The sequence below is a fragment of the Coniophora puteana genome (assembly GCF_000271625.1).
Source record: "Coniophora puteana RWD-64-598 SS2 unplaced genomic scaffold CONPUscaffold_21, whole genome shotgun sequence".
NCBI lineage: Eukaryota > Fungi > Basidiomycota > Agaricomycetes > Boletales > Coniophoraceae > Coniophora > Coniophora puteana.
The window spans coordinates 222756-250279 of record NW_006913073.1 but is presented as its reverse complement, the minus strand read 5'-3'; the positions used below and the strand labels follow the sequence as shown (position 1 = coordinate 250279).

The window sequence follows — 27524 nt, the reverse complement described above, 5'->3', positions numbered from 1 at the left end:
TTTTCAGGGCCGAATTGTGTCAAGATGTCGACGAAGCTCGAACGAGGTGATTCAATTTGTCCGCGGCTACTATAAGCAGAGCCGGTCATCTACATCAAGCTTTCGAGACTCAAGGAAACCCTACGCCTGACCATTGTACTTCGCTTATAGGTAAGCTTATATCCATACCGAGTGTCATGAGTCCTGTAGACACGCAAAGGTTGTAGAACGGAAGAAACGTCAAGATGCCATCACATATACGCCTTCCTCCGGGAAACTGAGTCCCAATCGCATATAGCCCGCTTATGTTGACGCAGGATGTCTGATGGAACCCGTGTGTTTGTACTGTTTACAGTAGTCAACAGTCAACTTACGGATTGACTGACGATACCCCATACTACTATTAAAGCGGCAATTTGGTGTATTGTCAGGTTCATCCAAGGTTCATCATCCCCCACTTCTTCTTAGCCTATACCAGCCCACTATGTCGGTCGAGGATTTCCCCGCACAATGGTATCATATCAGCATAGTTAACGGAGTAGGCGAGTGTTTTCAGCTCGCTCAGAAACGACGTCACCGGCACCATTAATGCTTGACTTCGTAGTGGCTGGTTTCGCTCTTATGTCTTACGACTATTGTGAGTAACGTTCTCTAGAACTGGTTTTAAACCCTGACCATACTGTTGATAGTGCTTAACCTTGACCTTGAAGTGCGTATTGCTGCTAGCTTGCAAGCAGCATTGATCAGTATTCACACGTTCACAGGTCGCCCTGATATGGGTAAAATAAACAGAACAAGAAGGAACGCCATGGTTTGCTGATGAAGCTTTTAGGTCGCGCAATGGACTTGGATCACCCTCGTGTATGGTTTGGTGAGTAGCGTTTAGCCACTTCGCCAAGTGCATCCCGTTTTTAAGAAGAGATATTCTTTCAGCTTCGGTATCTGGGTTTCGTATATGCCGTGTAAGCTACATTCCTGGCCGTTAACTACGACATCAACCGAGGCCATTACTATTATCAGGTCATTGCTAGGTAATCGCCTTCAAAAACATGTATCGGACAAGCATTTACTGAGACATCCTAGTCGGCATTGTACGTGATGGGTAGGTTCAAATAAATGCTGAATCTTGCTTTAATACTGCTGCTTATGTTGCTTAGGAGTGAGCCACCTTGAAGTTCTGCGCTACCGTGCTTTTTACTAAAGCAAGGCAGCCATAGCTGACTCTCTCGTGGGGCAAATCAGTCAAGACATAATAATTATGGTACTTCAAGGTGTGAGCGCAAATCCGGAGAGATTATTGATGTGACTAATTATATACGTAGGGTTGTTATCTCTGCGGGTGTATCTGATCTTCCAGATGTTGGAATTTCGTAGATACACGGGTACAGATGACGAGCATCAGACCATACGATTTGCGTACCTTGCCAGCATTTATCTTATCTTCAGTGACATTATAACTTTTTCTACGTTTCGGCAGCTATTCCGTGATGTACATATACCCGTCGCAATCTTATCGTAGCGCTATCGCGTTTGCCAGCGCCTTTCTCCCCTCACACTCGCGCTCGAATTCTCACACAAACGCGATAGTCCCCTGGACTCAAAACTCGTCGCTCGCTCTCTCTCGCTTTTCGTCTCTCGCGCGCCAAGGGTCGCCGAATACCCGCTGCCGTCGTTTCTCGTCGCTTGTCGCCGCCGTTGCCGTTGTCCCCTGCGCCCGTGGTCGCCGAACACCACCCGCCGTCGCTCGTTACTCCCCTCGTGCTGTTTCCCCGCCGTCGTCACCGCCGTTGTTGCTGCTCCGCCGTTGCACTGTTTGCTTGCCGCTTTCGTCGTCGCCCCTATCCACACCGCCACCGCCGCCATGCCCGACAAGTCCATCCTGAAGCTCAACAACAAGAACTACGAGATATGGGTCGTGCTCATCCAGGCCCTGCTCATCCGCAAGGGCGTCTGGGACGTCGTGTCAGGTGATGTGCCAATGCCCACGACTGGGCCGAACTCCGCCGCCATGAGAGCCTGGAAGCGCAAGAATGATGAAGCCCGTGCCGAACTCATCCTCAACGTCGAAGTCGACCAACTTGCCCACATGACCGATACCTTCGCCATCGATATCTACACTGAACTCGAACGCATTCACCGTGCCCGAGGCCTCGCCTCTCGTCTCGCCCTCCGCCGCCGTTTCCTTACCATGCGCATGAAGCCCGAAGAGCAGTCAATGTCTGACTGGATCGCCGCCGTCCGCGCCGTCGCTTTCCAGCTCCGCGCAATCAGCGTCAACGTCGAGGATGAAGACCTCATCTTAGTGCTGACGATGGGCCTCCCCCGTGCGTATCGCACCTTTGTCGTCGCTCTCGATTCCACCCCTGCCGATACCCTCACCCTCGACTCCGTCATCACTCGCCTCTTGAACGAGGAGTCCCGCATTGTCGCCGACAATACCGATGACGATGCCGAGCTCGACACTGCCATGGTCGCTGCCTACGCTCCCCATCGCATTATCCGCCGGCCGGCCGCTACCGCATCGCAGTCCGCTCGCACCGCCACCCCTGGGTCACGCCGCCTCGGCCTCTCGCACATTACGTGCTACACCTGCGGCGAGAAGGGCCATTACCAGCTCAACTGCCCCACGGTTGACCCTGATGCCCCGCCCGCAGCGTCGCCTGCCCCGTCTGCAAAGAAGCCCGCAACCGGCTATGCCGGCGCCGTTCTCTACGAGGACAATTCAGATGATGCCTTCTAGGCTTGCGGGGGTGTACCGCCCACGTACGTTTCGCTTCCGTTTGATATTTTATTTATTTTCGTGATTGCTTCGTCGCTCCTTTTGTTTATTTATCTATCCTATGTTCTTCGCTCGCGGGGGTGTGTTGGAATTTCGTAGATACACGGGTACAGATGACGAGCATCAGACCATACGATTTGCGTACCTTGCCAGCATTTATCTTATCTTCAGTGACATTATAACTTTTTCTACGTTTCGGCAGCTATTCCGTGATGTACATATACCCGTCGCAATCTTATCGTAGCGCTATCGCGTTTGCCAGCGCCTTTCTCCCCTCACACTCGCGCTCGAATTCTCACACCAGATGCACCAAGGGCTAGGTTACTGTCTTCTCGCAGGGTTTTTAGTAGCACAGACCATTGGCTGGACGACAGGTATCTTGAACTGGGTCTCGACTAGTAAAGTCCATTTCTCTGACTACCAGGTACATATTCAGATACATTGATCTTTATGTAGCTACGGGGACGTCTGAGAATCTGGCTTGGACTTCACCGGTGGCAAACAGTGCCTTGTTAGCCTATGAGTTCGTTCTGTGTGGTCTGGCCGTGCGTTTCGCTTTCAAGAATGTACCGCGAGACTTTTGGAGGCACCCTGCCGACTCGACCAAGTGCATCGTATCCATCGTAGTGCGCGATAACCTCATCTACTTCTTTGTGTAAGTTTTGACTCATCGACTTCTACGTGCGCTCAATGTAATGTTCAGTGCTTTCCTTGAGCTCTTCGGCAATTGCTTCACGTCTGTACCGCCAACAGTCCTCCCGGTACAGTTCCCCCGTGTTCTTACGCTGTGCCAATCACTCACGCCACTGAGTTGTAGGCTATCATATATTGGAACATCGAGTACATACTACAAATCACGTTCATCACAATGATCGGCCCGTGGATGATTCTTAGTTTGCGGAAGCAGCACGAGCAGGATGTCAGGGAAAGACAGCTGGGAAGCACGGAGGTTAGCATGGCCGTGTTTCAACTCGGCGCCGCATCGTCGCTGGAAACGGGCGAGTCAAGTCAACACGCAGCGATGGAACCTTAGATCCAGATGATACCCTTAGCCTGCCAACCAACAGTACCTTTCAAAAATGCCTGTTCAGCTTTGTGGGCTATGCTGATGCATCGGGCGTGATGGGGAACCATTTGTTGAATACGTTGTTCCGGTCGTACTTGGCTTTGATGTGTTGTAGTCGTGGGTAGTTGTCTCCGAACATCAATGATGAGCGTTCGTCGCCCGTTGCGTAGTTTGAATACTGAATGAGCCCGTTAGTACAAGAGGTTATTCAGTGGGAGAAAACGACGCACAACGGGGGCGTTCTGGAAACCTTCTGCTCCAGGTTGAGAGAGAACAGAGGCGTGCCTGGCTTGAGCTTGTGACACGTCGCTCGCGAGCTGACGCGCCCACGCAAGCATCTATGTAACAACAGAAACATCGGAACATGCCTTGATCCCTGTTATTAAGGAATGTCTCACCTCAGAGTCTTTATCAAGTTGCGAGGACGAGTTCGTCCATCGGGGCATGATAAGCACGTTGCACCCCTTCGCCCGGCCATCAGTAACTATGAAAAAATCTTGTCGGGGCTTGTACAACCTTGTGCAACCCTGCACAAGCTCCGGCAAGGCAATAATATGCCCAAGACGCCAAGCCCGACAATGTAAGTCTATTTTTGCGACAAGGCGATCTTCGGCAACGTGGAGATTACGCGGACAAGCGCCTGCAAGTCAAACAAGTCGCCTCAGTTTAGTTATTTAAGACGTCCACAGGCCGTGTTCTGACTTCGGAAATCAGTGTTGAGACGCAAACACCATCAGTGTATGTTCTAGAATGTTTTTGCAGCCAGCCTATAGACCTTTATGCAAACAGTGTCTTGTCGGCTTGTCGGCAAGCTCACAAGCTTGGCAAGCCCGGCAAGAAATTAGCGCTTTTACTGATGCGCCCCGCGTAGGCTGTTGCGTCCGGTGCCACCTCCATAATCTTTTGCTGCGGGTAAAGCTCTACTGCGATACATGACCTACCAGAGAGTTAAACCTTCTTATCCGAAGCACGGCTTAGAAGATGTAAAAGCAACGTACCTAACAGTGTCTGGGTGCTTCTTCACGAGCTCCCCAAACTTGTCGAACAGACCCTGGAACATCTCAACATCAAAGTGCGTGAACTTCGCCGCCTTGTACGCTTTACGATCACCGGGAGTCGTGAAACCGTCTTGGAACGCATTGACCTCCCAGTACTCCCTGAGTCGCGGCATTGAGTCGCCTAGCTGAGGGCTAATCGCGGCCAAATCGACAGGGCCCAGTTCGAGGAAAGGGGTAAACTTCTTCTCGGCGTCATCTTCGGGGCCGTTGTAGAATGTGATGATGAGTGGACTCGGCTTCCGAGAGAGGAACGCGTGGGTAGGCGGTGTAGGATGAGACCGAGAGCATGAATGAGAAGCTCTGACATACCTGGAAAGTAGGTGGTGGGCAGCAAAATACTATATGGGCTGCCTTATCCTGATCTGACTCCCCCTGGACGTCGCTGTAGAACGCCTCGGCAGCTTTGATGAGTGCAGATAGTTGTTCGGGTGTGTACACCAGCTACGACACGCCTGGTATCTGATGACTTATACTCATCATTGTCAATCGTAGCTTCCTAGCATTGCTTTGGAGGTCCAAGCAGCGGTAGGTAACATATTAACATCTTCGCGCGTCAATTTTCATCCAAGTATCAATGATAGATCAGCAACTTTAAGTGGGAAAAACTCTTCAGTACAAATAATCCGGTTGCAAATGATGAATTTGGCGATGTTTGGACTGTCTCAAGCAGGCTCATGGAGATGATCGCCGGCATCGATACTATCCTCGCCAACTTATCAGAGGACAGAAGAAAGCTCGAAGCTCACGAACGAAAAAATGCAAGACTAGTCTCTGCGATTGTTCGACTTCCAAACGAGATACTGTCTCAAACATTCATACTATCCTCAGCCATCGAAGTCGACTTCGCCAGCGACATTGACTGCCCGGCCCCTGTTCAATACGAGTTTGAGCGCGGTCGCAGCGTAGCGCTCAATGTCACTCAAGTTTGTCGAAGATGGAGGGACAGATACGCCAGATATGCTCGCTCGTATAGCACCTCACTTGATCACCCAGCTCACACACCTCTACTTCGTCTCTGAATTCTTGCCGACTGTGAACCATGGCTCCATCTTCCAACTGCAGTGGAATTGCCTTAAATGCCTCGTCGTGGAAGGTGTCGACATCGCGGACGACTCTATGTGGTTGCGCCTCTCTACGAGCGTACCCGTACTGGAGGTTTTCATTATTAAGAGCAGAGTGATAAAGCTCACCGGAGACGGAGACGCTGGCGGGCCCCTGATCCATTCTCATCTGCGTATCCTCAGCCTTACGAGCCTGGAGTTTCCTCAATACAGCATACCACGCATAAGAACGTCCAACATTGGCTACGCGTTCCCCTCGCTTCGTCATCTTGCTCTAAGTTGGAATACCGGAGATGATCTACGAAACCATCTGGCGTTGGCCTTGCGGCGGATTACGCACCTGCTTGTCTCCCTCATACTCTGTTACGGGGACGAACCACCTAGCGAGGGAAAAAAGGGTTGGCTTGCTCGACTCGCAAAGGAGCTTGAGATTGAGTGGGTTGAATGGAAGATGTGGTTTCATAACTGGAGTTTGTATGCGTCAATTATGGAGAAATGGTATGAGCCGTACATAGTTGCAAAGGCTGTCGATCCTGTGACTTAGAACGTCTTACGAAGATTTGTGTATTTCAACTTCCTTCTGGGCGCCGGGTGATAGATCATACATAGACGATTGTGCGATTAGCCCTTATAGATCATATGTATGACTTAGAAAGCGGTGATCGAGCGTAAGGGCGACTATGCATCAGTCAGAAACCCACTGTAACTTCCAACGCGAGGTGCCAAAACGTTATTTCTCATCCATCTTCGCGGCCATATCATATTTTTCTTACCTCTCTATCTCGTACTTGATGCGATGATTACACGAGAAAAGTTGGAACTCGCGTCGCATCCTTTTGCTTTACGCGCATCTGGATTAAGTTTATATTTGTCCATTGAAATGATTGTTTGTGCGCAGATATCGATATCCTGAATTTAACCTCTACACTCGGACGCTCTCTGGAGGACCCAGGTAACTCGGAAGTAGGCCGCCCGTGTCTATAAGGGTCCGCGTCAGTGAATGATTTCTCTGAGATGGGCTAACGGGTCGTGTCTCACCAATGACAATGCGTTCCACGATAACAGCAGGTTCAACCATCCAAAGCTAGATGTACATCATCAGCGTCGAGGACTGAATATGAGCACAATAAGTGACTTGCCGTAAGAGAATGTGCGCCAGGCCAAGCAGTAAAGTTGGTCTGAGTCGTGATCGTGTTCTGCGCAACCCAGTCATTCCACTCGGGCGGCTGCGACCCAGGAGTCGCTGATGGTGCATAGTATTCCGTCTGTGGTTCACTATCGTCCACTTGCAGCGCAAACGCGGCAGGACGATCGTTGCCGTTCGCGTTGAGAATCACACCGAGGTAGGCCGTGATGGTGATGTTACCCTCCTGGCCAATGGTGTTGAAGTTATAGAAATCGTAGCGTCTATCACATATGTGAGCACACATGAGAAGAATTAGCAGAAGTAATGATAGGAGCTTACGCAGAAGGACCAGCTCCAGCGGTGAAGTTGGTGTTGTTATCCGCGGTACGAGGCATCGGCGTGACTCCTGACAGCGTCCGACCATACCCGGGAAGTTCAGTCCACGTTATACCAGCCACAGACGTGTTGCTGGAGGTGTGCGCCTGCAGTTTGATTAGATTGATCTGTGTAGGGTTGAATTGGGACGGCGACTTACCGCATCAATAGAAATTACGCCATCACCTTCGACAAAGCCTGATCGAGATCTCAGTTTCAGTTTCGTTACCGGGAAAATCACACTCAAAGGACGTACCAGTGAAATTTGAAGCTGGCTGCGTGTGGTTTGCGACAAAGGTCACCGGCACAGTCAATGTGTTCGTGGTGTTCTGAAGGCTCGTATCCGTCACGTCCAGCCCCGTCGTGGTGAAATTCACAAGAGCAGACTGATTGCCCGAAACCTGGCTCCAGTCATTGACGCTCACGTACACGCGCTGCTCAAGATTAGACAGCGAGATGGATCCTCCGGATGGAGAGACTGTGATCCAACTAGCATTGGATGTGACCGTAAAGCTGAAGTTCTCCGAGCCGCCCAATCCGACATCAACGTATTTACTCCCGAATGGGAGATAAGGGTCGAGGTATACGGTCGGATCGGGGCAGCTGTAACCTTGAGCACAGTCGTTCTCGTTGTCTCCTGGCCTGAATCAACGTTGAATCGCGTTTTATCTCATGTATATGGAGCATGAGAGTTACTCACCAGGCACCGCTGCTCTCCTCGGGGGTGATCCGCATGACACCGGCAATGTTTGCCTTTCGCTGCTGCACCCACGTGACCATAGGCATGCTGAAGAGTTTGATTTCAGCTTTTCCTTCGAACCTCGAGAGATAAATGAGACTTACGTGTCCTGCATCGGCTGCTGCCAGTAGTAGTACATCGAGTTAGTCTGGTCCATGATGCTACACGCAGTTAGTACTCCCCAGTCGGCGAACATCACACATGCTTACTGGTCCCATTTTCCTAAAGTTCAGACTATAAGCCGTTGACGCCGCAAACTTAGACGGAGTACGTACCATCCAAAATTGTATGGTACATCTCCTCAATATCATAGTTCTGTTGGAACAATCCTTGCACCTTGGTGAAGTAATCGTTCGCACCTACGCGAGCTTGCGAAGCAAGGAGGTTATTCTGAGACGGAGTTAGCGACTAGTCCATCAACACCAAAAAATAAGGTTACCATTCCAGCGTAAATCCACATCCAGTTCACGGTAGAGCTGGCCATGACAGGGTGATGAACAAGCTCGAAGTACGCCGGCTGTTTCTCGGCCGAAAGGCTGTCGTAGATTCGCGTCGACTCGTTCAACAGGGACTCCCAATCGGTGAGCATCGTCTCAGCCCTACACGCCACGGTAGTAAGCGACACCCATCAACAACACAGATCGGTGGATATCTCACTCGCGGTAGCTTGTCAAACTGTACGTCGTAGAGTTCACCAATTCCGGCTTCACCCGCGAGTTGTACCTCGTGAGATTATGAATAATACTTGCAACCGCCTCTCGGTCGTCGTCATCGAGCCCGAACTCGCGCGCAGCCCAGCTTGTGACGAACGAGTAGACGTTATCCTGGTTCCAGATCGTCGAGTCCCAGCCGAGGCCCATGAAATACTCGATCGGCATCTCGTACCCCTTCAGGTCGCCGACGTTGAGGATCCAGATGCGGGTCGCGTTGCGCTCGACGGCGAGCGACATTTGATTGTATGTCTGCATGTGGTGAGACAAGTTAATTCAGGATAGTTCAAAGCGAGCTGCGGGTCGAACCTTCTCCATCTGACTACTCTGCGGACCCTCCTCAGCGGCCTAGCTTGCGTAGAACATGGAACAGTACTTACCGTGATCCACTTGTAGTTTCTCGGTGTTCCTACCTGAACATCGCTGAGAAATACGTCAGCGAATAAAGATCTGCTGTGCTTACATAGTCATACTGCAACCCAAAGTGTCGTTAAGATGGAGAGTCATGAGACATTTTCATAGCTTACGTGGTAATAAATGCCAGCACCACCAGACCTGCCGGTCTCGTTGTATAGCGGGTAACGCTCATTGTTTCCCCAGCTATTAAGTGAAGTGAATAACATCCAACTCGAAGTCGAGTTCCAGAAAACGTACGAGTCGTCCGTCCAGAGTAAGGTGACATCTTCGGGGACAGTCATCCCATCCTCGTAGTAGCCTAGGACCTCTTTGTCTGAACAGAAAGTTAGGTAAGGGATGCGTACACTGAACGACTATTGGACTTACAGAGGCACCACATCTGCGGAATCGCCGTAACGTTCTGGTTGACATAGTCCGTCAGAATCTGTCTCTGGTCTGACACAATCCCCTCGAGCAAAGAGGTATCGATGGTATCGCCGAGTGGTACTGCAATCCGTGTTTTCGTCAATAAGGTGCCTCGAAACTACAATGGAGAGACCTACAGTCGCCGAGGCCTCGCATGCCCATCGTGTAGATATTCTCGTACGGCGCACCACGCTTCGCTCCGGCGATCCAGAAATCATAGATATTTTGCTTGTTCGCGACGTAATCGTATGGGCCAGTACCGAAGAGGTCCCATTCGACTGAATAGAGGTCAAAGTTAACTCATGACGCGTGTTTTCGCATGGTCATCTTACCTGGGAGCGAGCGCATGATGGGCTCTTCGTGGCTACAACGCCAGGTAAGGATGTCACGTATAACGTCGGGACGTATCTTACCTAGTGCCCATGACCACACCGTACATGTCTGCATAGTATTGATTGAGCGGGTCATCGACGCCAAAGGCGCTAGCCCACATCGCTGGCCATAGGTAGTTGCCCTTGATTCGCAGAATAAGCTCAAACCTGTAAGCACCCGTTAGAATCTCGTCAAACCAGACATGATGGAGAAACTTACAAAGTACGATAGAAATCTGAGTTGAAGGGCGACCCGGTGTAGTAGGCGCCCGTGCCATTGGAGAAGTAGTGCATCGCCCAGTTCTCGAGAGCGGGCTGCTCATCATTTAGGAAGATACCCCGGTATTTCACCGTGGGACTCCCGTGGTAGCACCCTGCCTGGGAGACGTAGAGCTCCGCGTGCTGCGTCGTGGGGACGTCTGCCCACCTGGTGGTAAAATGCTTTAGCGAGCTGAGCTAGCGAGGCGATGTTCTCGATGCCTACCAGTACCAAGGAGAAACACCTGTAAGAAGACGCATGAGCGAATTATACCCCAGGAGTAGAGAACGAGACACACCGAACTGCTCGGAATGGTCGTACATAGCGTATATCGAACCTCTCTTGTCAGCGCCAATCATTACATACGCGCTCGACACGCCCGGAAGAGGGTTCTCAACGACACGCGTCATGAACGCCTCCCACTGGTTCTCCACCGAGGACACGTCCAACCCCGTATTATTGACGATCTGGTCGATAAGCGGCGACATCCCGAGCGTTCCGACGATGATAGGCTGCGTGCCCGCCGGAACCGCAGAAGAGACGTTCGTGGCGGTAACGTTGTTGAGCGCAGGCTTGACGCCCGTTACGCGCTCGATGTCCTCTGCAAAGTCTGTCGCCGCGCGTTGCACGCCGAGCCAGTCTTCCGAAGAAACGTAGATTGGCGAAGCCGTCCCGCTCGCGACGATCGGGAAGGTAGAAGCGCCCGACTCGAAGGAGGTGCAGTTCATCTGCCCAATGGCGCTTGCGCCCCCGATGAGGGCAGCGAGCCCGAGCAGAGCTTTGATGCCGCGCATTGCAATGCGAGCCAGAGCTGGTATAGAGAGATGGTTGGGCAGACAACGAGCTGGCGAGCTCCCCATGAGTCTGCCCGTGCGCGTTTATAACTGCCCGCTACCCACAACAGTGAGTACGACCCGTGATTACGGCATGCGGGAAGGATGATATGTTCAGCAGCGCAAAATCAAAGACGCGCTACCTTATAATTGAAAGGTGGCTTCTCTTACCAACCACGTGAGGTTGGTCGGGTCGAGGCGGAACATAGCGGCCCGCTTGATAGAAGTTCTGTATGGACGAGCGTGCACTTTTGTCCTTCGATGTCTGTATTTTAGTATGATGGGATACTCGAGCGCAAGTCTGACCACTTACAGTAACGGGCGCCTTGGATCACATAACAAAGAGTCGACAGAGACGTTTGCAAGGAGAATGTGAATATTCGCGTCAACAGCGTCGGGGTTTCAACTCTTTTCCCACAATAAGGTCAGCGTCCCGCTCCAAATCTCTCGTTTCTGCTTCTTGGCTTATAGGTATTGGCACTTACATTATATGATCATTCGGAACGCACAGCTATGTCATGGAAATATCAGACCATTGGTGCTCATGGACTGAAAAAAAGGATTAACATTAACCTTGAGTTTGAGCACTAATAGCGGCGCTATGGATATGTACACTAAACCTACTCATTCACACCATCCGGCATCCCCTCCGCAACATACACCCTCGCATCCCTCCGCCCACGCTCCACATCGACGCTCAGCAGGATCGGCACGGCTGCCCAGACCATCACAACGAGGAAGAAGAACGCGTATCGTATGTTTCCCGTCGCATCCGAGATGAGGCCGACGACGAGCGGGCCGAGGAAGGACGAGCTCTGTCATACGAGAAAGATTAGACACGTCAGGCGAAGGAAGAGAAAGGCGGAACACCGCACCTTGTCGGTAATCGAAAACAGCCCGTACCACCGCGCCTCCTCGCCGGGCGGAAGCATCTCCGCATATATCGCGCGCGCGTACGACTGGAACGACCCATACGCCGACCCTACACATTCAATTGCGCAGCACAGTCAACAATCCATTTGCCCCTGGGCCCACACGGACCAGGCGAACACTCACCAAACCAAACAGCCAACACGAACATCTCACCCTGGCTCCTCAGCCCGCCGACGCCTCCGTCCCTGAACACGGGCAGGAACCCGAGGCATCCGTACGCGGGGATGGCGCTGACCATGACCACGAGCCCGATCATCATGTGCAGGCTCGAGGCGTGCAGGCGGCGCTGGATGTACGGGACGGCGAGCGAGCCGAGGATGCCGGCCGAGGGCGTGAGCGCGCCGATGAGCACGAGCGAGGAGGGCGGCATGTGCAGGGATGTTTTGGCGAAGAGGATGGCTGTGGATGTTATTGTCGTGAAGCCTATGGGACGTGCGGAAGTGCGTTAGCACACATAGAGCGAGTAGACAGCAGAGCATGGGAAGTACGCACCATCCGAGAGCAGGAACCACGCAGCGAGGTAGTGGAACGTGTTCCGCAGACGCTTGATCTCGCGCCAGCGCAACATAACCCCGAGCCTCCTCCACGCGCCCTTGATCTCGCTGCCTATGCTCCATTTCTCGCGTTTCCCGTCGACCCGACCATCCACACTCGCACTGCCTGACGCATACCCGTTGCCCGCCTCAGCACCCGCACCTCGTGTGGCGGCAGCCTTCCCACCAGGCAGCCACAATGCCGCCGGAATCGAGAATATGGCCCACCACGCACCGCTGAGCCCGATCGCAAGTCTGAGCGCGAACGTAGACCCTTTCAGAAGCGTGACAGGAACAAGCGACACGATGAGTAGGAGAATGCCCGCGCCGTAGCCGGACGCTATGCCGAGCGAGGAGATGCGCGCAGTCGCGCGGGACAGTGCCTTGTCGTACGTTGCCTGTGCGTCCGGGAGCGCGAGAAGGTCGCCCTCATGGCCCAGTAGCGGGTCATCCTCCGCCTCGTCAGCGTTGTGTATGTGATCGTGATCAGCATGTTCGAAGGCATGTCGCTCGACGTCCTCTGGAATCTCAGCGACAAGCGCCTCGACGCGTACGAGCTCTTTGCGGGCGGCAACGGCCTCGGGCGATGCAGCGGCGAGCGAGGGCAGGTATGAATTCATGGCGACTGTCGAGGCGCCGAAGCCGACGTTGGCGAGCATCGCGAGGAGGGCTGCGAGTGGCCATACGGGTGAGGAGGAGGGAAGAGTGAGGAAGAGAAGCGCGGCGAAGGCGCCGGTGAGGCCAAAGATGAGGAGGACGGACTTGCGATGCGAAGCTATGTGTTGGTGGTGAGACAGGTGAGAAGAGGGTCGAAGGAGTGTTGGGACGCACATCGGTCTGCGACACCTCCCATAGAGATAACGGTGAGCGCTTGGAGGGCGACAGAGATCGAGTAGACGTATAGGCTTTGCTGTGTCAGGCCACTGCAGGTTGCATGTGCACAGCGAGTGGGTGCTCACCTGAAGCTGGCGGTATCTATCCAGACGCCTCCAAGCTTGACCACGCATCTCTCTTCAGACTGTTCGGCACTGGGTACCTTTGAAGAGCATGACTCTGTACGCTCTGGTTCGAGGTACCCGTTGTCCCTAGCAAACTGTTCGAGGCATATGGGAAGAAAGAGCGTAAGCGAAACCACGACGAAGACCTCGCTGTTCGTTCGGTCTACATCAGCACATGTCTCTCTCTCTATTTCTAGCTGACTTACCTAGCAAAAGCATAGCTAAGCCATCCACGCAGCCGTCTCTTATAGCTCATAAGTTGAGTATGTTGTGGTCTGGGGCAACCCACGGTGACGTCCAATACCGCCCAAAGCGGAAGGGCTCTGTTCAATGTGGCTGTACACTCACGTGCGGCGCGTCGGGCGCTTACGCCGACCAATTGATGACCCGTCGCGCCTTTGCCTTTCTCCATCGCGTTCAAGCACCACACCTCCACCCCATCCAGCCCTTTATCTATCACAAAACGAACCATGTCTGACGAAGATGTCAAGCCCAAGATCGGTGTCACCGTCTCATGCGGTCAAGAAAGTGCGTCCGCTTCTCGTTGGCGTTGGCGTTTTGGGGGTCACGCGCAGGCCACCCTCGAAGGACTCACTAACGCGTCGCTCGTGAACAGGTGTGACGATCCAAATGAAGGCCAACACGCCCTTTAAGAAGGTCTTCGAAGCTGCAGAGGTAAGTGGCTTCGACTCCGACACCACACCCCAAGCCTACGCGCGGTTCGCTGACCCCTGTGCGCGCTCACTAGAAACGCTTCAACAAGCAGCCAGGTCGGTCTTCCAGCTCCATTTTTGCGATTAGTCCCCTTTTCTGATGCACGACGCTCTTCAGGAACGCTTCGCTTCATTCACGACGGGAACCGTCTTCAACCTTCGGACACACCTGCAGGGGTGAGTCGACACTTCTCGTCTTCTCTATCCAACTCGCCTTTCGAGCGCCTCTTCGCACCGCGCTCTCTATTCCTCGCTGACTACTCCACCTCTCACAGGTCGGAATGGAAGATGAGGATGTAATAGAGGCTCACCTGGAGCAGGTACGCACCCTCTTTCAGCGCCTCGTCGGTGCCCCCATGCTCACCACACCACCCTTCTTCCCAACCCCACTCCAGTTGGGAGGCAGCGCTATCTGATAATCTTGTCCTTCTTTACTCCTCACTGTAACACGACTCCGGCGCGCCGACGCGCCAATACATCCTATTCACACACACTGCATATGCCTTGTCTCCGAGGAGGAGCATACTCCTCGATTGTGATATAAACGCGCCTCCAGTCGCATGTGCAAACACAACACCGAACAGTGAGACTTTCGACTTTGAGCAACTCTGCCCTCATGCCTGCCATACACTCAAACCTGCCCCGATCTGACGTCGCCGTCGCCTCTGACTCGGGTTCTGATGATGGTCCTGTAACCCCGGCACCGAGCCGCGAGGGCACCGCTACCCCGTGCCTTATCAGACTCGTCGTCGTTTACCAGTCACGCTGTGCGTATCTATCACTTTTTTCATTGCATCGTTCGTTTGTCTCACCACTCGTCGATTCGCCCTTCCAGATCTCCGGCTGACTGTGGACGACTCAGCCAGCCTGCGCTGGCTGATCCACAGGGCACTCGTACGTTCCCCTCGATCTCCTGAGAAGTTCTGCGATCGCGACTAGAACTACGAATGTGATCTTAGGACGTGTTCGAGATCGAAGGCGAGGCCGTGCGCTTCAGCTTCGAAGGCCAACTGCTCCGCGGAGACACTAACGAAACGCCCCTGTCGGTGCGCACAACAGCCCCCTATTCGAGTTCGACAACAGCTAACGTGTCGGCGTCCTTCTCGCACAGCTCGACATGGAAGACGATGATCAGATCGACATTCTGCCGCAGCAGGTGTGTTTATCGCAGAATCTATTGCAGAATTCTGCCTCTGACGGTTGAGGGCGCGCGCACTGACTTGGTTGGGTTTAGTTTGGTGGTGGAGTCATGCGGGGACATTGAGGAGGTGGTGTTTGATCTCCGTTAGACTACTCCACTCTGAAGGAAAGAAGGTTACGAAGCAAAGCTGTACGATACGGAGTCCTGTTAATCGAAGTACAAAAGTGTGTTTTGTCCGCAATGCATGGAGTGCACCCAAGCCAGAAGCGGGAGTCCTCGCGTCTCCCAGAAGCGCGTGTACATGCAGGGAGCGCTGGTGTGATGCCTAGAAAAGTGGGGACACCCTCGTTGAATTCTGTGATGCGGTTTTGTCACAATATCACTTTTCTCTTCTTATCTTATCTCTTCACAGGCGCCTGTCCGCAGCATAATTTAAGAGCGCCGAAGCCGTCATGAAGTGAGTGCAACCTTGCAAATCGAGCGCACACTCCTCTTTCAACTCTAATACACACTTTGAAGCCATGTCAGTGCCTCCCAGCGAAACAAAAGCTGCTTCTCCTCGGTGTGAAGATGTCAAGGACTCAGACGTCAAGGACACTCAAAAAATCACGCTGTTTGCATCACACCCGAGTGGCAGGCGTACGTACTGCCAGTATATTTCTAAGTTCTCTTAAGAAACCCCCGGGCTACCTCAGCCGCCAGTGTCTGAGCGATGTCGCGCGTTGCCAGGCCCATCTTTCGCAGCGACCCAGCTAACTCCGTGTGCCTCGTTCTGCGTCTAGGTGCTGTCTTCAAAATGTCGCGAACCACATGCCTCGCCCGTCTCATGGACAGAGCCGCGGTTCGTGTATGCATTATCTCCATAACACGCATGCTGTGACTAACTAAGTACTTGTTAACAACAGGGAGTGTTCAGAATCGAACGCCAGGCCGTTCGCTTCGTGTACGAGGGCATTCTACTGCAAGGCTCGGAGACGCCTGAGCGGGTGAGCTTTTAAAACTCACTTCAATGCCCTTCCTTTTGTCGAAGGGCTGTGGCTGCACTGCTAATTTTCTTTTGCGTGCATGGCAGCTCAACATGCAAGAGGAGGACGTCATCGATCTCGTGGTGGCGCAGGTACGCCTCAAATGCTTCTCTGATATACCGTGCTTGGAGCTTAACTTGCGGGTACGTAGAGCGGCGGAGGATGCTAATCGTCCCTCCAGTACACGTCAAGGTCGGTAAAGCCCCTTCATGGTTAGAATAAGGTGCAGAAGGGACGGACAACTGGACCGCCATGAAGGCGAGGTGCATACATAATCAAAAACAACCCAAGAGAGATTGCGTGACTCTAGACGACTCGGTATATAGCGCTCGCGCATGTCTGTCAATCTGAAAATAGAATTTTGCACTGTGATCTGCGGCAATCATCGAATAATGCCAGGTGAATACATTTGCAGCGTGCTACTGTATAAAAATCCATGGCACCGACCAAAGAAATCACCCTTCAGCCCAACATCTGATGTTCATGCGAGCTGAATCCCGAGGCCAGCGGCGCACTGTTTGGTGTAATCGTTGACGGTAACGCGACCATCCGAACCGGTCTCGTACGTTGAGCAGTAGACGTACGCATCGGCGGCATTCGGCGACGGCTCGACGAGCGAGGAGAACGTGCCCGGCAAGCTGTCGACGAGCTTGTGGCACTCGATCGTCCAGTTCGTGTTCAGCTGGTCGATCGTCTCGCCCTCGGGGATCTGGCGCGTAAACAGTCGTCAGCGATACCATCGCATTAGAGCAGGAAACGAGTGAGGAGGAAGTGGGGAAAGCGGACGCACAACAACGAGTTCGCGGATATCGTTCCGCTTCTTCTTCTGGCCCGGCGACGTGAACTGGATACCGAGCGCGTTCGCGCACTCGACGGTGTACTGGTCAATGGTGTCCGGCCCGTTCGGGCTCGTGGTGTACGTCGCGCAGAAGACGTATGCATCACCCGCGTTGGAGGACTGCTCGACGAGCAAGGTGGGCGTGCCCGTTTTTCCAGCGAGGATTTGGTTGCACTCGGCCGTCCAGGTCTGGTTTAACTGGGCGAGAGTCTCGCCTTGCGGGATCTGTCGCGAACATGGAGGAGTGATGAGTTGTGCGAGACGACTGGGGGAGAACATGGTGGGGATGACGGGCAAGAGACGTACAACGACTTCCAAGCGAATGTCGTTACGCTTGATGAGGCCGCCGAGGGCGAGGGCTGAGAGGGCAGCGACGATAGCGGATTTGGCAAGCATGGTGTAGTGAGGAACAGACGAGTGCTGAGAGAGGTGAGCTCGATCGGGGAGAGATGTATACGAAACGAACAGAGGAAAGACTGCGTTTTATACGCACGCAGGTGCAGCATACATTCCGGCTATGAAACGCCTGCCCTACCGCATTCTTCGGGGTGACCTGACCGCTCGCTGGTCACGAACGCGCGGGAGGCAGTGGTACCGCGCCATAACATGAAGAGGCCAATGATGGCCGGCCTGGCGCAGAAGGCTCGTCCGGATTCGGAAAACATGACAAACCCACCTGATCCCGAAATCGCCTTGAGTTTGTATAGGGACCCACTCTGCTGTCATGGTTCGTCGCTTTGTACCGGTACCCTTGGCTCTTCCAGGCCCCATACGGCCCCAGATGACTCGAAGACAGCAGCCAAAACCAGAACCACGAACTCAACAGCTCACGCATGATCAACCCAGGCACGAAGCCGTCGACAGAATAGAGTGAAAGGAGTGATTAGGCTGAGAGGTAAACTCTGCAGTACAGACACAGAATGGTATCAAGCAACATAAGAAAAGGTCCATGTAAATGTCCGCGCGACGTGACTAAAGCAGCCCCATTCGCAAAGTCCACATAAGATCACTATGTACGTAGTCTCGACCACCTGTCATCCCTTACGACGTGAACTGGACGCCGAGAGCCTCGCCGCATTCCGCGGTCCTGTCGTACACGATCGTCGGGCGCTCGGTGTACCACGAGCAGTAGACGTTGGCGTCGCCCGCGGTGGGGGCAGCCTCGACGAGGGAAGCGTTTGTGTACACGCCGCCTTCGGAGGCGTAGAAGAGGCTGTCGCACTCGGCCTTCCAGGCAACGGTGAATTGTGCGAGGGTCTCGTTTTTGGGGATCTATATACGAGTAAGTCATGAGCGAGGGGTTGTAGAGCGATGGAAGAAGAGCGAATACGCACGATGGCTTCCCGGCGGTTGTCGTCACGTTTGATGACGCCACCAAGGGCGAGGGTAGCGAGGGCAGCAACGAAGATGGACTTGGTGAACATTGTGATGTGGGAGGGAAGAAAATAGGATACAGAACGAGGAGCGGAAAAACCACGCTTTATACACAAGGGTCGCAAAAGAGTTTCATGTTCTGACGCATTCTTCGGGCAGTCCTGCCCGCTCTTGCATGCTGGTCACAGCTGGTCACCAAGACGTGTGGTGGCAGTGGAGAGCACCATGATGTCGCGGTGGCCAGAGGTAGTGTTGCCGCGGCTCGGCTCGGCTCGAAGCTGAACTATTTCCTCGTAAAAATAACACTTGAATTTTGTAGCGTAAGGTCATGTTTTGAAGCGACGACCGGACAGCGACGATGGCAACTATGACATAATTATCACCTCACTAAATATTTTGTTGCCTCTGTTGTAAGCCCATCCAATCGGCTTGAGCCAGCTCCAGAGCCACGGCAACACTAGCCAGAGGCGGCCCGACCTGTCGCACATTGATGGGGTGCCCCCAGGCTCTTCAGTTGTGCCGTTTGATCAAAAGATGGTCGACGGATGACCCCGGTGCTCGCGGTGTGTTCGCTGCCAGCTGGTCATTCGTCGAACACTCGGAGTCTCTGGAAGTTTAAGCTTTAAGCCGAGCCAAGCCGAGTGGCAGTACTGTGGCAGTGGTACCGGGAAGTTCTGCACAGCCTTGGCCCTGATCACGATCCAGCCTGATCCAGCTGATTGTCGATGTTTGTTTGCAACCGTGCTCCCCGGTAATAAAGTTGAAAGACGCCACCACTTGTACACTTGACTCCGCTACGAATCAGCCATCGATTCTCAAGGCCTTGGTGCTAAGTCAGGTTTGATAAAATATGAGGTAGAGGTGGAATCTAGCTAACTCCCAATATTTTAGTCGGTGACGATCCGACCCGTCAACTGGCCAAAACCTCAAATGCTTACATCTTAGAACTCATCTGAGGTCTACCTCATGGATCGTCTCCGCTGGAATTGCCTTGCAGGTGACGTCATGACTTTGATCAGGAACAGGAACTTCTCGGGATCGTTCTCGGCTCATCGACATCACGACACCTTTCAGACACTAGACGATGACAGGGGGCTGTTGAAGGTCATGGAGATTTACTTCCATGGAGATTTGTTACGGCTGACTCACCGTGGTTCCGGAATTATCTTCATGTACGGTCACACGGAGTCAAAGGCAGCATGAAAGCGTCAACTGGGTTTAGGACTTGTTTACTGTATGGCACCACAGACCAGAAGCAACGCTAGCCAACATAACAAGTTCAAGTGCTCATATGAATATTCGTGCAGTAAATAACTCGCTTGCATTTCTACACGTAAGCCCGGAAGGATAGTATCATCGGTCTATTCCGGCGCTCTTTTCGCATCATGATGCAGTCTAGTTGTGTCCCTGCGCAAACTCGATGTTAAGGGCGTTGGCACAATCGTGAGTGTAGTTGTCGAGGTCAATCGTGCCGTTTACACCGGGCGTGGACGTCACGCACTCTGCGTACGCCTCGGTCTTGTTGTTGGAAACCACCCCGATGGATGAGTAGAAGGTGCCGTTCTTGCCGTCGACGGTCTTGTGGCACTGTGCGGTCCAGGTCTGGTTGAGCTGCGCGATGGAGTTGCCTTGGGGAATCTATGTGGCATAAGTGGCGCAGGGGAGTAAGTAATCGTGGAATGATACTCCAGGAAGAGGAGAGCGAAGGAGGGGAAGCGGGAAGACGCTTTTTGGGGACAAAGAAGAAGGATGGAGGGAGACACGGACGATGATGATTTCGCGCATATCGGGGCCGTCACGCTTCGACTTGCTGCTCGAGTCGACGATCTTGGCGCCGAGCGCGTCAGCGCAGTCCTTGGTCTTGTTGTAGACGGTCGTCGGGCGCTCCGTGTACCAGGAGCAGTAGGCGATAGCCTCACCCTGGACAGCGGTAGGCTGGACGAGATCGTCATTCACGTACACGCCCCCGGCAGATGCGGCGAAGAGCTTGTCGCACTCGGACTTCCAGGCGTCGGTGAACTGAGCGAGAGTCTGATTGTTGGGAATCTGTGTAGTGTACGCGCTATGGTGAGGGTATGCAGGGAGGCGTAGAACGACAGATGCGCACCATCACATCGATAGCAGTGCTGTCAGAACGCTTGATGGGGCCGGCAAGGGCAAGGGTGGCGAGCGTAACAGCAACGGCGGTCTTGGCGAACACCATAACAAGTATTGGAGTGTAGCCGTAGGGCTGGAGAAGGTGAACGGGAGCGAGAATGAAGAATGAAGAATGGGACGCAGATCCGCCATCTTTTATACGCAACGATCGCCAGCCAGTATGAATGGGTTTGCTTCTTCTCCATCTTCGGGATATCCTGACCGCACTTTTGTGTTTGTCACCAAGACATGTGGTGGTAGATGGTGGCAGTGGGAGTGCGCCATGATGTTAAGCCTTCCCGGTGACACATATTGATGCGACTAACACAGGTACTTTAGTCCTTTAAGTAGCAGCCCCGGAACAGAGGTTTGTGGACGAAGACTCTGCCAGTTGCTCACATAGCGGCCACGCAGCGACCATCTTCGAAGCATTGGGGCCTATGTCATTGGGCTCGGAGATGTACCGCATATGGATGCATTGCCGTGATATGGTTAAGACTTGACTAAAAATGAGCATTGAGTTTCTTGTTTGTGACGTGCATGCCTCTCAACCGGAGGAAACTCATCTTGACCTTGCTACGTCTTCGTGACAGAGATGTGGCACGTGGTAGATTGTTTGGTGGGCAAACTGAATAATGTGTTGGGTGTGGGGTTCACGAGGTGCGCAGCGAGGAAATATGTTAACATCCTGCCGAGTGCCTAATGAAGAAAGTACTAGTATAACAGAGCAATGATGCAAGCCCTTCAGGCAACTCTATGGCATTGTTCGTTCCCACCCTCCAACCAGTCGAAGACCAATATCATGGCGGAACTTTTGGTATCCGTCCCTATCATGTCCTTAAGTAATTTAAAAACAGAATGTACCTTAGCGCTTGGATCATAGCAAATCAATCAATAAGAATAATGAGTCTACTACAACAAATGAAGAAATTATCTCGATGGGCGTCGTCCAGCGACACTTTTTACGCTGACTGGCCAAGATTAAATCTCGGTCATTGCGAAATCCATCTCAGTGAGGTATACCGTCATGATATCTCGATCGTTAAACTCCTTGATACTCAACGCCAGTCGCGGGCCCCATATTGCCTCGAGAAAGGCAAGTATCATCGGCGGGAAGGCTTGAACCTGTTGAGTAACGACGCTTGATCAGCACACCGAAATTGATTCCGGATCCATTCATGAAACACCGTACCGTTGGGTCGGCGGTCATTACTATGTCTACGGTGACAGCTACTATCAGCCTGGTGGACGCCAGGAGTAAGAAAGTTTCCAGAAATTGAAGTAGAGCTCAAACTTACATCAAGAAATGAACGCCACAGTCGCGCACCAGCACCCATGCCACACTATTCCATTGGAAGTGACGACTACGCTTCCAGTGAAGAAGAGCTATGCGCCCGACCATTGTCAGTAGCAAGAGCTGGTATATCACGATGGGTATGGTGACGACAAGAAGGCTATCTGAAATGGACTTTAAGAGTACATTTGCTTGATTCTAAAACCTACTTACCAGCGATTGAGAACGTGGTATTCACGGTTCCATATAGCACCACGCTAAGCTCTACGATCGCGCACACGACCAGAAACCAGAACACTCGTAGTGATCTCCCGTATATCGCATACGTTCTCATTACCATGATACCTACGATCGCGTATTAATGGTGGTCGTTCGGCCGTAGAGATGCAGAGCCAAATAACCTTGGATCAAGCCTAGATAAATAACGATCGTCACTCGCCACACAAGGGCTAGGTGAACTTGGTCGGCTGCATCTTGTGTGAGCTTATGAATAACCGATGACGAAGATTGATATACGCACATTCATCTATTCTCAAAGGCGAGTTACCCCTAAAACCCCGCGTCAACTCAAGGAGCCCGAAAACGTTCAGACGACTCACAGAAATCCGAATTGAGCGACGAGAAAGGCGCTGAAATAGAAGTAAGCCTCGGGCGATCGAAGAATAGGCTCTAAGATGGTACATACGTGAAAACCGCAATCCCCACGTAACGGCTCTATTAGCCCAGATGGTCATCGTCACCCCATGCGATCGTGAGGAAAGTGATACAGGGGCACACCGTCGTATATAACAAACCCCATGAGCGTTGGTTCTTCTGCAGACCTTGTCAGCTCTATCAAATGCGGACCTCCCCAGTGATGAAGTCCGGACGCACCCAAACCAAGTTGACTTCGATAGGAAGAACAGACACTATCACTTGATTAGGTTGTGCCTATTATTGTAATGTGATGGGCGAACCATAATCATACCAAACTGCACATGTCAGCGCTACTGGATCATTATCAGCCCGGCGCCAGTTGATGTGCTGACGCACTATTAGACTCACCTTGGCAGTACAAAGCATATTGTGCGACAACAAGTGTTTCAACAGGTACCGGACCCAGTGGAGAACCTGAAGTCGGAGGGACTTGGTTCATCATGGCGACATGCAGGGCTTGTGGGCAATAGGGCATTCTAAGAACGAGCAAGGCCTTTATAGGACGTACGCAGACCTATCCGAAATAGACAGTTATAGGTCCCATGAGATGGATAGGCCAAGCATGCTTCTTGGTTCACATCATCAAACATCGTTTGATCTATACAATTTTGCCTTTTCGGTAGGATGTCAAACTTCCTCGACCGTTGAGAAAGGTTTTACGTACTTATGCTATGTATTGAAGGCTACAAGGAATACCAAGAGGGGGACTATAAGCGTCCGTATTGAGACTTCAGCAAACTCTGATGAGGAAACACGGTTGCGCTCTGAACACCAGGGGCCGGAAAACGTCAGCTCTTTAGGGAAATGGTCGCACCTCGCACCGTGGGTATGGACTACTTCCAGCTCTCGAGGGACATTTGTGCCTTATACGCTCTGCTACATCAGCGCTATTCTTAAGCAGCCGCCGGTAAGTGAGACGAAGGACTGAACAGCCTATAATGACTCCACGCCTATTTGTGGATAACTCATCCAGAGGAATATACGCACCATGCATCAGAGGAATTCGAAGTCTGCTGATTAATTTAGCTCGGAAGCAACTCTAGCACGAAGAGATGAAGGGAAAGTGCGAGGTGGACGGATGGCCGAATGCCTATAGTGATTTTGCGCTTCAGAAGGATACACGAACGCGGAAGACAAAGGATCGGAATTTACTGGTGCTGCAGGTGAAGATCTTCCTCAGCGCATAGCATCTATCATGTTAGGCAATCTATGTGCCCACCCTCGGCCATCTCTAGCTTAACTCCGCTTGTGAAGACATACGGCGTCAAGAGACTGGTACCGAAAAGAAGCTGTTTTAAGCCAGCTTGCGAACGCTATAGTTCGGTGCATCGTGAGCTGGAGCCTAACGGACCCGGAGATAACTGCAGAGAGAGATCTCGAATCACCAACACGTCCTCGTTTCTTCAAAATTGGTCGCTCCTCCTTTGGCCAAAATCTGTTGCGTATAGCCCTGTAGTCACTGTGATCACGTTTGGGTACGGCGGTGGAGGGTAAATATGATATCGCTTACGTACCCGGAGAAACCCAAGAGAAACCGCAACATGCCCCAAGTCCGTCAGGCTGAGTAATGTAGCCCTTGATGATGGCCGAGGAGGTAGGTAAGGTTCATGCCAAGGTTCATGTTAGCACCGCAAAAAGTGTTGCCAACTTTACCGGGAGGGAAATGCTGGTGAGAAGTGCTGAGACATGAATGCATGATATGTCGCGGAAGGCGAGAACGGCGTAGAGTTTCGGAAGAACCATGATACCAAGAGAAAAACTCCCACGCTGTGAGAGGTTGAACGGGCCTATGGCATTTGGGGCTGTGCTCTCGCGCGCTTTATTCTCTCACCACACTCGATATCTATCAGATCAAGAATTGGCATGCATCCGTGTCTTGAAATACTTGAACTTCTGGAACAAATCGTGTCCCATGTTGAAGACAAAGATTCTCTCGCTAAGTTTGCTCGGGTGTGTAGGTCGTTCCAGGAGCCGGCGCTAGATGCGCTTTACATCAACGTTGAATGCTTCTTCGAGTTCTTCGTTTCTCTGTCGAGTGACGTGTGTTACTTGACGGATTTTGTTACCCAAGAATCCAGGCTATCCCTTGCACACGCGGAGCTCGAGGGTTTCACTAGAAGGAGGCTGGTAGGTGCTGTGCATATTCTTACTTTCGCCACGTTTATCAGCGAGCATGTTCAGATGTTCAAACGAGACATTTCTCCATCGGAATGGAGCGCCTTGATAACGCGCGCTGCACGGGTCAAGACTATTCGCCAAACCATCTACCAGAGAAGCTCGAGCAAGATACTGTCCTCAATAGACGTCGTTGACGCTTTGAACAAGTGTCCGGTACCCAATCTATTCCCGAATCTCCGCGCATTATACTACATCCTACCCTTTGGGTCTCTAAATCCCCGTCTTTTACTTGGTCCACAGCTTCGGCATTTGATCATCGCTGAAACTGCAGTCGCATTATGCGCTACGCTGCCGATGCTGCCGATGTGGTGTCCTCTCCTCGAAACACTGAACACAGCATCCGTGTCATCGTGGACGCCCTCTGAGCTTGTACATGCATCAAATGTTGTCGTGCAATGGAGGCATCTCAGATCCCTCTCGATCGGCCCCGTAAACGAACCAATCTTGACCCATATCGCATCCCTTCAACCGTTTCATCGGCTCGCACTTGATGCGCTCACTGATTCTTCTCCTTGGCTTAGGACCACTCAAACAATCCATATACGGAACGTCGACCGTCTAATCATCTCCGGAGACACGCTGCAGACTTGCGCCGAAGCGCTGGGAAAACTCTTTTCTCCTCCTCCAGGAATAAATGCTGGAACAACCAGAGTTTCCGAGCTCAACCTTAGAGGAAAGTCGCCCTCTTTCTCAGCAATCGCTGCTGCTATCAACACATACATTTACCCAGAAAATCTAACCCGACTCTCCATTGCGATGATTGGCAGCGAACCCGACTCATCTACAGGATTTGATATCAGAGACTTTCCTCGCTTCTCTCAGCTGAGAAGGTTTTCATACCTTTATAGGCCCTCGGACCAGGGAAATCACGTCGTAACCGCTGAACAGACACTAGCTGCCATCTCGCATTGGCCCCTTCTTGAAGAGCTCCACATTTACCCCACCATCAAACCACCTCTATCTTTTGTAGACCTAATGACCGTGTTTTGGCGGTGCCCTCATCTTCGTGACTTGGGACTTACCGTCTCTGTTTGCTTAGAAGACGTCGTTACTGTCTTGGGTTCTCCAGAGCTCAAAGCGAGAAATGACCACATCTCAACGATGCGCTTCGAGACTGCGCCGGGGACCACACTCGATGTAAAGACGGTCGTCGCTCTTCTCCGAGAGACAATACCACAGCTTTCTACTATCAATGCACTAGACTCGGACGCCCACTTTTGGGACGCAGTTTCCAACGGTTTGCGGAGGCAGCCACAGGATGATGTACTTCACTGATCAACCTATGGCATGCGCCCTTCGGAATGGGTGAGGTGGCTTGAGTACGTATCTTTGACGTATCTCCATTGGATCATGATAGCTTCGGACCATAAAGTCTCTTTCAGGGCCAGTCACAGAAACTAGGAGGCTTGGACATAGTGCTCGCCAAGTGTGGTTGGATAAAAGGTGTTATTGTTCTAGACGAGATGTGCGCTTGTTGCAAAAGAATGTCCGATGCTTTTTTAATTATACAATCCCATATTATCGCCTCTCGTCCGCGACAACAGGATAGCCGTAGTATGATAACCTTCTCGAATATATAGCTGGCATCAGGCCTGAACGAATGAACTCGAGAGAGAGATGTCACAAGGCGGAAAGGGCTAAATTTGACTTCGCTATGGTACATGATTTATGACGCCTTGTATAACGTACGGACGAAGCACTTACACCCTTGGTAATTCCCTAATAAGTTGCTTAGTCCAACTTCACGTCGGACTCTGCCAAGACATCATCAAGGAACCGGCCCCATCGCCCGCCATGCCATCCTTTAATCTCCTCCCAGTCTTCCGCGACTCTCCAGAACCAAAATAACCTTGCTCCCAAGACGACATCAGCCCAAGAGAAACGATCACCCATCACCCACTTTCCTCCACCGCCACTCGACTTAAGCCACCCTTCTACCTCTGCGAGACTCGCCTGCAGCTCCTTCAGATGCACAGCCCGGCTATTCGGGGCCGACGCGTCAGCGATCTTCGGCGATACCTCCTCCCAGGTATTCACGCCGAACCGCTTCGTGCGCGTGCGCACAAAGTACTCACTGCTCGGCGGATTCAGCTTCGCGGGCACGCCCGCGTACCCAGCGCGCAGCCCCTTCTGCATTGTGCCCGTGAGAGCGGCCTCCCACGCATGCAGCAGCGCCACTGTGCCCTCCGGAAAGAGTTCGCGCCCGGGCGTGGGGTAGACGTTGTTGAGGTACTGCGCAATCGCGAAGGAATCGGTGACGTATTTGTCGTGATTTGGATCATAGATAACGGGGAGAGTGTAGAATGGTTCGCCGTTTGAGCTCCGAGAGGCAGGGACGAGTGGATCGGCGCCTAGAGACTTCATTGTTGGCGCGATGGAGGGATATTCAAGCCATTGAGTGGTGAATGGAATCCGTTTGTAGCTGAGGTTGAAACTGTGGTGATAGCACGGTACCGCAAGGTAGGATGTAAGTGGCTGGGGGTTAGA

General features: G+C 52.4%; 13 protein-coding genes across 13 annotated transcripts; 5 read left to right on the top strand and 8 right to left on the bottom strand.

The window, feature by feature from the left end:
• Window positions 1-3858: 3858 nt before the first annotated feature.
• Window positions 3859-4715, bottom strand: CONPUDRAFT_170253 (uncharacterized protein; the record flags this gene model as incomplete). Its single annotated transcript, XM_007777409.1, has 3 exons — window positions 4223-4715; window positions 4055-4162; window positions 3859-4002 (listed from the first exon to the last, which is right to left on the bottom strand). The coding sequence occupies exons 1-3, from the start codon at window positions 4268-4270 to the stop codon at window positions 3859-3861; spliced, it is 300 nt and encodes a 99-aa protein (XP_007775599.1). The 5' UTR covers window positions 4271-4715.
• A 2150-nt stretch (window positions 4716-6865) lies between these two features.
• On the bottom strand, window positions 6866-11139 carry CONPUDRAFT_67652 (glycoside hydrolase family 115 protein; the record flags this gene model as incomplete). Its single annotated transcript, XM_007777326.1, has 21 exons — window positions 6866-6921; window positions 6982-7027; window positions 7056-7350; window positions 7409-7551; window positions 7605-7642; window positions 7701-8086; window positions 8145-8231; window positions 8288-8344; window positions 8455-8573; window positions 8623-8782; window positions 8841-9145; window positions 9265-9306; window positions 9406-9493; window positions 9548-9623; window positions 9677-9796; window positions 9853-9993; window positions 10048-10079; window positions 10129-10254; window positions 10307-10513; window positions 10571-10589; window positions 10644-11139. The coding sequence occupies 21 exons, from the start codon at window positions 11137-11139 to the stop codon at window positions 6866-6868; spliced, it is 3039 nt and encodes a 1012-aa protein (XP_007775516.1).
• Window positions 11140-11664: 525 nt separating this feature from the next.
• Window positions 11665-13898, bottom strand: CONPUDRAFT_94001 (MFS general substrate transporter; the record flags this gene model as incomplete). Its single annotated transcript, XM_007777408.1, has 8 exons — window positions 11665-11689; window positions 11839-11993; window positions 12054-12160; window positions 12235-12534; window positions 12604-13419; window positions 13476-13549; window positions 13604-13792; window positions 13849-13898. 8 exons carry the CDS (start codon window positions 13896-13898, stop codon window positions 11665-11667), a joined length of 1716 nt encoding a protein of 571 aa, XP_007775598.1.
• A 162-nt stretch (window positions 13899-14060) lies between these two features.
• CONPUDRAFT_113637 (ubiquitin-like protein) lies at window positions 14061-14839 on the top strand. Its single transcript, XM_007777407.1, has 6 exons — window positions 14061-14170; window positions 14259-14317; window positions 14391-14412; window positions 14474-14532; window positions 14631-14675; window positions 14751-14839. Exons 1-6 carry the CDS (start codon window positions 14113-14115, stop codon window positions 14769-14771), a joined length of 264 nt encoding a protein of 87 aa, XP_007775597.1. The 5' UTR covers window positions 14061-14112; the 3' UTR covers window positions 14772-14839.
• A 132-nt stretch (window positions 14840-14971) lies between these two features.
• On the top strand, window positions 14972-15619 carry CONPUDRAFT_160282 (uncharacterized protein; the record flags this gene model as incomplete). Its single annotated transcript, XM_007777406.1, has 5 exons — window positions 14972-15122; window positions 15191-15249; window positions 15315-15401; window positions 15467-15511; window positions 15590-15619. The coding sequence occupies 5 exons, from the start codon at window positions 14972-14974 to the stop codon at window positions 15617-15619; spliced, it is 372 nt and encodes a 123-aa protein (XP_007775596.1).
• A 673-nt stretch (window positions 15620-16292) lies between these two features.
• On the top strand, window positions 16293-16690 carry CONPUDRAFT_160281 (uncharacterized protein; the record flags this gene model as incomplete). The annotated part of the gene is made up of 4 exons (XM_007777405.1): window positions 16293-16337; window positions 16402-16482; window positions 16569-16613; window positions 16673-16690. 4 exons carry the CDS (start codon window positions 16293-16295, stop codon window positions 16688-16690), a joined length of 189 nt encoding a protein of 62 aa, XP_007775595.1.
• Window positions 16691-16786: 96 nt separating this feature from the next.
• CONPUDRAFT_85964 (uncharacterized protein) lies at window positions 16787-17799 on the bottom strand. The gene is made up of 3 exons (XM_007777404.1): window positions 17666-17799; window positions 17312-17584; window positions 16787-17230 (listed from the first exon to the last, which is right to left on the bottom strand). The coding sequence occupies exons 1-3, from the start codon at window positions 17753-17755 to the stop codon at window positions 17003-17005; spliced, it is 591 nt and encodes a 196-aa protein (XP_007775594.1). The 5' UTR covers window positions 17756-17799; the 3' UTR covers window positions 16787-17002.
• A 432-nt stretch (window positions 17800-18231) lies between these two features.
• Window positions 18232-18993, bottom strand: CONPUDRAFT_170248 (uncharacterized protein). The gene is made up of 2 exons (XM_007777403.1): window positions 18694-18993; window positions 18232-18631 (listed from the first exon to the last, which is right to left on the bottom strand). The coding sequence occupies exons 1-2, from the start codon at window positions 18781-18783 to the stop codon at window positions 18401-18403; spliced, it is 321 nt and encodes a 106-aa protein (XP_007775593.1). The 5' UTR covers window positions 18784-18993; the 3' UTR covers window positions 18232-18400.
• A 1135-nt stretch (window positions 18994-20128) lies between these two features.
• CONPUDRAFT_160278 (uncharacterized protein) lies at window positions 20129-20936 on the bottom strand (the record flags this gene model as incomplete). Its single annotated transcript, XM_007777402.1, has 3 exons — window positions 20129-20371; window positions 20420-20779; window positions 20841-20936. 3 exons carry the CDS (start codon window positions 20934-20936, stop codon window positions 20129-20131), a joined length of 699 nt encoding a protein of 232 aa, XP_007775592.1.
• Window positions 20937-21850: 914 nt separating this feature from the next.
• Window positions 21851-23334, bottom strand: CONPUDRAFT_93998 (uncharacterized protein; the record flags this gene model as incomplete). The annotated part of the gene is made up of 12 exons (XM_007777401.1): window positions 21851-21994; window positions 22062-22110; window positions 22168-22327; window positions 22377-22508; window positions 22565-22630; window positions 22684-22712; window positions 22763-22792; window positions 22849-22877; window positions 22941-22976; window positions 23037-23071; window positions 23120-23152; window positions 23208-23334. The coding sequence occupies 12 exons, from the start codon at window positions 23332-23334 to the stop codon at window positions 21851-21853; spliced, it is 870 nt and encodes a 289-aa protein (XP_007775591.1).
• Window positions 23335-23408: 74 nt separating this feature from the next.
• CONPUDRAFT_85961 (uncharacterized protein) lies at window positions 23409-24416 on the top strand. Its single transcript, XM_007777400.1, has 5 exons — window positions 23409-23457; window positions 23524-23949; window positions 24012-24172; window positions 24245-24318; window positions 24374-24416. Exons 1-2 carry the CDS (start codon window positions 23422-23424, stop codon window positions 23785-23787), a joined length of 300 nt encoding a protein of 99 aa, XP_007775590.1. The 5' UTR covers window positions 23409-23421; the 3' UTR covers window positions 23788-23949; window positions 24012-24172; window positions 24245-24318; window positions 24374-24416.
• Window positions 24417-24722: 306 nt separating this feature from the next.
• Window positions 24723-26312, top strand: CONPUDRAFT_78197 (uncharacterized protein; the record flags this gene model as incomplete). The annotated part of the gene is made up of 1 exon (XM_007777399.1): window positions 24723-26312. One exon carries the CDS (start codon window positions 24723-24725, stop codon window positions 26310-26312), a length of 1590 nt encoding a protein of 529 aa, XP_007775589.1.
• Window positions 26313-27176: 864 nt separating this feature from the next.
• CONPUDRAFT_26636 (uncharacterized protein) lies at window positions 27177-27470 on the bottom strand (the record flags this gene model as incomplete). The annotated part of the gene is made up of 1 exon (XM_007777323.1): window positions 27177-27470. A coding segment is annotated over one exon (294 nt), but the record flags the coding sequence as incomplete, so codon positions are not given.
• Between the last annotated feature and the right edge of the window lie 54 nt (window positions 27471-27524).